Source organism: Arvicola amphibius, chromosome 7 (assembly GCF_903992535.2).
Source record: "Arvicola amphibius chromosome 7, mArvAmp1.2, whole genome shotgun sequence".
In the NCBI taxonomy this organism is placed as follows: Eukaryota; Metazoa; Chordata; class Mammalia; order Rodentia; family Cricetidae; genus Arvicola; species Arvicola amphibius.
The window spans coordinates 101,834,819-101,843,166 of record NC_052053.1 but is presented as its reverse complement, the minus strand read 5'-3'; the positions used below and the strand labels follow the sequence as shown (position 1 = coordinate 101,843,166).

At 48.4% G+C, this 8,348-nt stretch overlaps 1 protein-coding gene across 1 annotated transcript; it reads right to left on the bottom strand.

Moving 5' to 3' along the window:
- Nucleotides 1–578: 578 nt before the first annotated feature.
- Gpx2 (glutathione peroxidase 2) lies at nt 579–4,093 on the bottom strand. The gene is made up of 2 exons (XM_038338227.1): nt 3,872–4,093; nt 579–929 (listed from the first exon to the last, which is right to left on the bottom strand). Exons 1-2 carry the CDS (start codon nt 4,091–4,093, stop codon nt 579–581), a joined length of 573 nt encoding a protein of 190 aa, XP_038194155.1.
- Nucleotides 4,094–8,348: the final 4,255 nt, after the last annotated feature.

Genomic DNA, 8,348 nt, shown 5'->3' with positions numbered 1-8,348 from the left:
GAGCCGCACTCTACCAAACCGTAGTGTGGTTCCAGCCCCTCCATGGCACCCACAGTTCTTACCCCTTCTACCTCTGTCAAGAAAGAAGACCCAGGTGGCTCAGTAAGTGAGACAAGCCCAATAACCCGAGTTCCATCCCCGGAACCCAAGGTAGGAGGAGGGAAACAACTCTCCAAAGATGCCCCCTGACCTGCACACATGTGCACACACACACACACAGAATAAAATAAGATTCTTGAACTTTTTAGAAAGGAAGATACAGAGACCCAGGCATTTCCACACCTGCCCTTTATTGGACTCTAGAGGAGGCTGGCTCTGCCCTTCACAACTTCTCAGACATCTCCCATAGGGTTTAGGAAGGTGCCATCATTCTGTGAAGGCCTAGAGCCTACCCCAGACTTAGAGCCTTGAAGGAGCTGTAGGGAACAGGCAGGCAGGGAAGGCAGGGCTCTTCAGTGAAGGGAACGCTTCAGTCCCCCTGTGTCTCCTGAGGGTACACTGAGCCCTGAGGAAGAATATTTGGAGAATATTCTTCCCACCAGAAACAGTGAGAGACCCCTAGACTGAGCAGCTCCCATCTAGATGGCTACTTTGAGGAGCCGTTTGATGTCTGGCTCTATGTTGATGGTTTGGAAGGTGCGGCTATAGCGACGGAATGGCTCCCCTTCTGGACCTATGAGGAACTTCTCAAAGTTCCAGGCCACATCTGAGCGGCGCACCGGACTCCACATGATGAGCTTGGGATCGGTCATGAGGGAGAACGGGTCATCATAAGGGTAGGGCAGCTTGTCTTTCAGGTAGGCAAAGACTGGATGCTCGTTCTGCCCGTTGACCTCACACTTTTGGGTAAGCCTGAAGGTGGGCTGGTACCCACCCCCGGGGCGGACATACTTGAGGCTGTTCAGGATCTCCTCGTTCTGACAGTTCTCCTGGAGGAGAGGAAAAAAGAGCAGGAAAATGAAGAGGAAATCAAGAATCCACCAGTGCAAATCTTTCCTTCTCCAACTCTTCCTTCTTTCTTTCCTTTGTGTGTGCGACCATGTGTTGATTGTACGTGTGTTTCTTCTCTGCTTGCTTTGCCTTACTCTCTCCCAGCCATTGTGTTGTTAGTTTTTTATTTTACATCTATTTTATAGTGTGTGTGTGTACACATCGTGAGTGCCGTGTTGCACACAGAGGTCAAAGAACAACCTGCAGAATTGGCTTCTCTCCTTCCACCATGTGGGTTCTGAGGATCAAATTCAGGTCATCAGGCTTGGTGGCAGGCTTGGTGCCTTTTTTACCCATTGAGCTCTCTCACCAGCCATCGTCTTTGTCTGGTGGTATGCTAGGCTACATCCAGAACTTCAGAGCAGGGAGTGACACATAATTTAAGGAGAGAACCTGGGCTGGAGAGATGGCTCAGTGGTTAAGAGCATTGCCTGTTCTTCCAAAGGTCCTGAGTTCAATTCCCGGCAACCACATGGTGGCTCACAACCATCTGTAATGAGGTCTGGTGCCCCCTTCTGGCCTGCAGACATACACACAGACAGAATATTGTATACATAATAAATAAATATTTAAAAAAGGAGAGAACCCACTCTTACAACTGTCCTCTAACCTCTACGTGTGCACTGTGGCATGTGCACACCCCTGCACACACATTCAATTTAATAAATAAATAAATGTAATTAAGGTGGGCACTTTTGAACAGCTGCTCCTGACCTGAATTCATCCTGAGCAATTAACTGTGTGCCTGGTCCTTCAGGGAACCTTGAGTTCAGGGAAAGGAAGGAAAGAAGCTCAATTTATGCACAGAACTTGCTCTTCTACCTGTGTACCTACTAATGCACACACACACACACACACATACACACACACACACAGAGGCACACACTTCCTACTGCCATTTTTCATCTCTTCTGCCCTGGTTCTGCTCCCTTCTGGTTCTGTGTGTGTTGAGTGCATCCTTTGCCTGTGCCCTGTGCAACTCACAAGGCAAGGGTGAAAATAAGACCCAGGTGAGTGACTGTTATAGCTTCCAGCATTCATCCTTCCTTGTCCTAGAACTAAAATGCAAATAGGAGGCTGCTTTGATGAAGAAAGACCCCGTCCAAGGGAGTCTTCGTTTTCTGGTACCACCAAGGCAAAGCAAGTCAGTGACCAGAATGAGTGCACTCTAAATGGGGCTATTAGTGACCCACAGGATAGAAGGTGACTGCTCTAGAATGGGATAGGGGAGGTTGTTAAGCAATTAAGTACTTAAGGACAAAGACTTGGGTACCTAATTACACCTTTTATTCTTAACTGCTGTGCAAAGGACGCTTGAACCTCATCCCCATCCACTGTACTCAGCTAAGAATGCTTTAGTTCAGAACCTGTTCCCTGTTTTTCCTTCACCACTGCCACCCCTGTCCTACCCCATCCCAAATGCCAGTGAGAACCTTTATTTTACACTCCTCCTCTCCAGGTTAAGAGTCAGCTAGCTCCCTCTGCAAGTGCCTGACTCTGATCGACTAGAACCATTAACACAGTCAGTCCAGGCCACCCTGACATTTCTGAGCCCCAGCTAATCTCTATTAGACTTATATCTCATAGTGCAATGACTCCTTCCCGGAGCTAGCCAGCCACAAGTGAGGCCCCTCCAGGGAAGTGATGTGCCTCCAGCGAGGCAAAGTCTGCAAAGAGACTTGCGAGGGAAGGAGCTGTAAGCACAGTGACAGCTGGGTCTCTGGTTTATCCCAGCCACCCTTCCTGTGTCTATCTATCTCCGTCACCCTTCCTTACCTTCCTGCCACTGTGAGTGGACCTAGGGGGACTCTAATTAGACAGTCCGCTTAGGGACACCTGTCTTGTTTGTACAGGTAAATCCTAAGGAGAAACAGAATCCCTAAAAGACAGCTTGAGGTGTATGGGCTGAAGTTCTGTAACAACTCAACATGTGACTCAGGACAGACGGGTACATGTGATGCCCAGAGCAGGCATATGCATGCCACAGACCTTTCCCTTCTCCCACACTCCTTTTCCAATTTGCTGACCAAAGCAAGCCTTTGATTTAAATAATAAGATGGTTCACATCCCCCCCCACTCCATCTTTCTAGTTACTCTCATGTGTTTATTTTATGAGCCTCACAATAAACCTATGAGCTAATAATAAAATAATAAAATAAATCAACAGATGAGGGAACTCAAACAGGAAGCTAAGTGCATCTTCAAGAGCATCAGGTCCATTAAAGTGCAGGACCTCCACAACTCGTCAGTTTGCTTCCAGTTGTTTGTCTGAGATAGCTCCAGGCCAGGCTGGCCTCCGAACTAGCTGTAGTCAGAGGATCACCGTTAATTTCTGATCTGCCTCGGTTTCCCAAGTCCTGGGACTATAGACAAGCTTCCACAAAGGCTTATGCAATGCTTGGGATCAAACCCAGTTTTATGTATGCTAGGCAAGTACTGAGTTATTTTCGCTGGCTGTTTTTCTGAGATGAGGTCTTGCCGTGTAGCCCAGTTTGGTCTCAGGCTCACATCCCTCCTCAGCCTCCACCGCACACTGTCATTCTGGGATCACAGGAATGGTCTACCATGCCAGCTCAGTTTGAGGCTTAACCTTCTATTTTCTCCACTCATTCATGCAACAAATAATTAATGAATCACTTTGCAAAGACACAATGGAGAGACCTGGCAGCAACCCTCAGAATATTCTGGAAAGTCAGGAAAAAAAAAAGGCACACCCTCAATATTTAATCTCAGAGCATAACTACTTCCCTGTGCTATTTCGCATTCACCTAGACCTAGACTGATGAAGCACACCCTTCAATTCCAGATTTTCCAACACCCATTCACTCCATGCTGTATCTCACTCCAGCGCCATCGAATCAGCTCCCCAGGGACTCCTCACCTGATGTCCGAATTGGTTGCAGGGGAAGCCGAGAACCACCAGGCGCCTGGGAAAGCGACACTGCAGTTCGTTGAGCTGGGTGAAGTCTCGGGTGGTTGTTCCTCAGAGTGAGGCGACATTCTCAATTAGCACCGCCCTGCCTCGGAACGTGTTAAAATCTATCTTCTCCCCATCCAGGCTGATGGCACCGAGATCATAGAAAGACTTGGCGATGTAAGCCATGGCGAAGTGCAGTGAGCCCTGCCCAGTCCTGTGAGCCCACTTAAGTCTGGTGGCTGGGTGGGGAGGAGGGAGGAGCCAGGAAGGACAGGCAGGATTTCACCAGGTGCTGTTGGGCATGTCTAGGTGAGTTAGTAAAAACAGGCACCCACCTGCATTCTGTTTGAACAAGGCTGGGGCTCTGCCTGTTTACAGTCTCTGACAAAGCCACCTTCTGTCCAACCCTACTGGCAGTCTGGAAAGGGCCAATTTGATATCTATGAGAGGATGTGAATAATTCACTCTTTGCTGGAAACCAGAGCCTTAAAGGTCAAATGGGGAGGAAAAAAGGGAGGGAGCATGCAAGATTGACTCCTGCTTGCCCCAGCACAGTGGTTTTGCCTGGCATAGACATTTTGAAAACACATTTATTGAGCACCAGTCTCTGAAGTGTGAGAGAGGTCAGATGTTTTGGGGTCTGAATTGGGGCTCAGATGATGGGTGGAAGATGTATATACTATCCTTATGTTTCTGTACTTTCTAAAGAAGAGTCAAAGGACCCTTAGGAGGAGAGCGTTGTTTCCTAGAAGCAATGACTTTCAGTGCCTCTGCTTGCATCAGGCAGAAGGGATGAAGTTGTGTTTGTCTAAGAAAGCCTTTCCATGAGCGATGTTTCTTGCCCTGGAGAACACTGAGGTCTTTGTGCCCACACTCTACTGTGCCCTACATTAGAACTCCCACCTCCATTCCACACTCCTCCAGCAGCCATGAGGATGGAGTCGCTGCCGGCACAGTGATCAGGAGGAGTCTCAGAACAGATGGTAAATTCTAGGTAGACGAATTGTACCTATCTCCCTCTCAGGCACCGGCTCAGTCTCTGAGATTTCCAAAAGCCTTCTGTGAATATGTGACCATTTCTTCACAGGACGAAATGAACAGGAAGGCGAAGCAGCTGTGGTTACCAAGGATGTCTTCAAAGTCAGTCATTGGTGTGGGGTGGGGTGTCTTTGGCCTGCTGAGGGCTGTCACTGGGGCTCTCTCTAGCAGCTGAAAAGAACATGTCCAAGCCACCCCCATTATTTGAGCATTGGCCAACTAAATATGATTTTTAAGAAACACTTGATTTCTCCACCTGTAAAGCTATCCATCAGGTTTATCCTGGCTATTTTAATAAGGCAAATGTTTCCCAGAGGGTGTTTTCACAGGTACATATCCCTTGGGAGCTGTCTCCTAGATCCTAGAAGAGTCAGCAAGGCTGAGGCAACTAGTCTTCAGATTTTTGATTTATTGAGAGGCAAAGAAACTACGGGCCAGGGAATGCTCAGAAATTCTGCATTATAGATCGTTCCACATGTGTTTCAGATTGTGGGGATCATAGTCTCGGGTGACAGCTCCCTAAAAACAAGTTTCCATTATCCAAGTGGGAACGGAGTCTTGTGATGCCACAGATGGCATGGCAAGGAGTTAGGTCTTCTGCTGAGACTGCAGAGTCCTCGGAGACAGCCAGTAGGTGTCCCTACTAAGCTGTGGAGTCAGAGGGACCTGACAGTGATGTAAATAAGAGCTGGATATTAATTTGCCAGGTTTCTCTGTCATCTAGAGCTTCTTCCTCCAGAAGCCCGGGCTTCCGAAGAGATGCCTTTTGTTCACTGTTCCTTTGAAAGCCCTATTCAAGCATGTCATGAATCTTGAGTGAGGAACAGGTTTGTGCTTTGTTTTCTCCATGAAAATCTAGGGCTTTCATGAGTTCCCTGGATGTCCCCTCTTCTCAGAGTTGAGTAAAAATGATAAGATATTCCTAAAGTATCATCTCCAGATGTACACACTGCCCCCACTTTCCAAAAGCTTTTAACTTTGGGCACACACTAACAAAGTCTTCCCTGTGGCTTTCTGTACCAGAGCAATTGTTCTAAGTCTTAATAGGCAGAAAAGCCTAGGTGGGTGGTTCTCGGTTCTGACTGCAAGAGAATTGCCTATAGAGATTTTTCTAGATAGATATTCCAAAGTTTTTCCATTTAGACTCTAAATCAAGAGAGTCCAAGGCACTGGTTTTTAGTCATAACTGTTCTTTTCTTGGCCCTTTGTCAAGTCTTCAAAGCTCACCGAGAACCTGCTTTCTTATCTGTTGAATTCATAAAGATAAGCACTCCCTCCCACATAGTGACTGTCCAGAAGTATGGCAGATATACTCTCTGAAGTGCAGTGGAGATTTAGGACAACCACTGCCCCGCTGTTTTATTCTTTCTTTCGACCCACACTCCCATCATTTATCTCTGCATCTCCATGTCTCTAACACCTTTTCCCATGATCCAATCTGCGTCTGCCCCATGAAGTATCCAATGACAAGTCTGTGAAACATTAGCCAACCCTTCCTCATGCCTTCAGGAAGGGCCTTCCTGATTCATCCACAACAGATGGCCACCATTCTGGCCTTAAAGACCCGCTGGTGTTCAGCCTCCTCCTCCTGACCCTGCTCCTGTAAACTCCCAGCAGGGCAGTGGGGGTTTGCTTTGGGCTCTTCTGCAGGTGTCACTGGGGAAGATGGACCAAGATCACCACTTCCATTGTCACTCTGCTGTGGCTTTGAGATTCTGTCTTTCACTCTGCCTCCCACATCACTACCAAGATCTCAATAACACCTTCTCCTGGAGATTCATAGGTGCACACATCTGTGGTTGGAAATATTCTTTATTTTTGTAAACATTTGTGTTTAAAATAGATGAATCCTGCTCACAATTCATATAATGGACCCAAAACACAGTACACAAAGTTCACCCATTACAGCCGGGCGGTTGTGGCGCACGTCTTTAATCCCAGCATTCAGTAGGCAGAGACAGGCAGATCTCTGTGAGTTCGAGACCAGCCTCTTTTACAGAGCTAGTTCCAGGTCAGGCTCCAAAGCTACAGAGAAACCCTGTCTTGAAAAACAAAACAAAACAAAACAAGAAGTTCACCTGTCACAGGGAGATAGGGGGCTCAGGCGGTGGACCAGGGTGAATTGATCTCTCCTGTGCAGACAGGCCAGGCAAGCCTGCTGAACAGTCAAGGCCAATGACACAGCCCAAGCCACCTCCCAGAATAGCAGGTGGGGTGAGGCAAATTCAGGAATGGAGTGACCACAGATGCACTCCAGAACCTCAGCTTTCCTTCTGCCATACTTCAGAGCCCACAGAACCCAAACCCATGTTTTCCCTTTCAGAACCCTGAGGGTCGTGGAATCAAGTTCTTTCTTGAGGTGCTAGGACAGCAAGACAGTAACGCTTGCCAGAGGTTAGAACCAGTGCCCTGTGTAAATTCTCCTCTCGGACCCCTGGCTGAAGGCAGGCCTGTCCACCTGCTGTGTGACGCTACCCAGGAGTCAGTCCCCAAAGGAGCCACCCAGTCAGTCACGGTCCAGTCTTAGAGCCAGCTCCCTACCTTTCTCAGTGAACAATTCCACAGAAAGCCTGAGCTGCCCTCTCCTGCCGCCCCTTTTCCTAGTTTGCTAGGTCAGGAAGAAATTTCCCGTGAGTTCATCCCCATCTCCCTTCCTGGAGGACTGAAAGGGTGTGGGGCTCTTTATCTTCACATCTGCGCCCTGGATTTGAAAGGTCCTTGGTTGGTAACCGCTCAGTCAGGGCCCAGATTTTTTTGTTTTTGTTTTTGCTTTGGCTCCAGCCCCAGCCACGCAGTGCATCTTGGGACTATTCTCTTACCTGAGCTCCTCCCACCTTGGGGAATATGAGGACGACTCCTAGCGTGGGCTTCTGCTTCTTATAGGGACCTCCTTCAAGCTATCCTTGGACCACGGGGAGTTAAAGAAACTTCCTGAGCGTGGACCTCTGGAGGAGAGCATCCTTTTTCCTCCCTTGGTAGCTACTCGGCAGTTGGCAATGCTACAAGCCTATTTACCAGTTAGAGGGCAAGAGGAGGAGGGAGTCTTGGAAGGCAGAACGCACCAAGTACTTCGGTCCTTGGCTGCCCTCTCTCCCCATGTTTTAAGGCCTGTTGCCCACAGACTCTGGGACCCAGGAAAATCTTATCTTCTGAAGGCTGGGTTCAGTAAGAGAACAGTGACTCACCTTTGCTGGGGAGTCTGGGCAAATAGTCTTACACAAGAGCCCCTCCCCCTCTGCTGCTACTACAATCACTGTTTCCTGAAGTGCACTCTGCCCTTGTCCTAACCTTACTATCTAGGAGCGAGCCCTTCACAACTGCTTTAACCTTTGTCTAGAGTTAATGGCTGACTATGCAGTGTCTGACCCCAGGGCTGCCCCTGCCCCTTAGTGTCCTCAGGCCT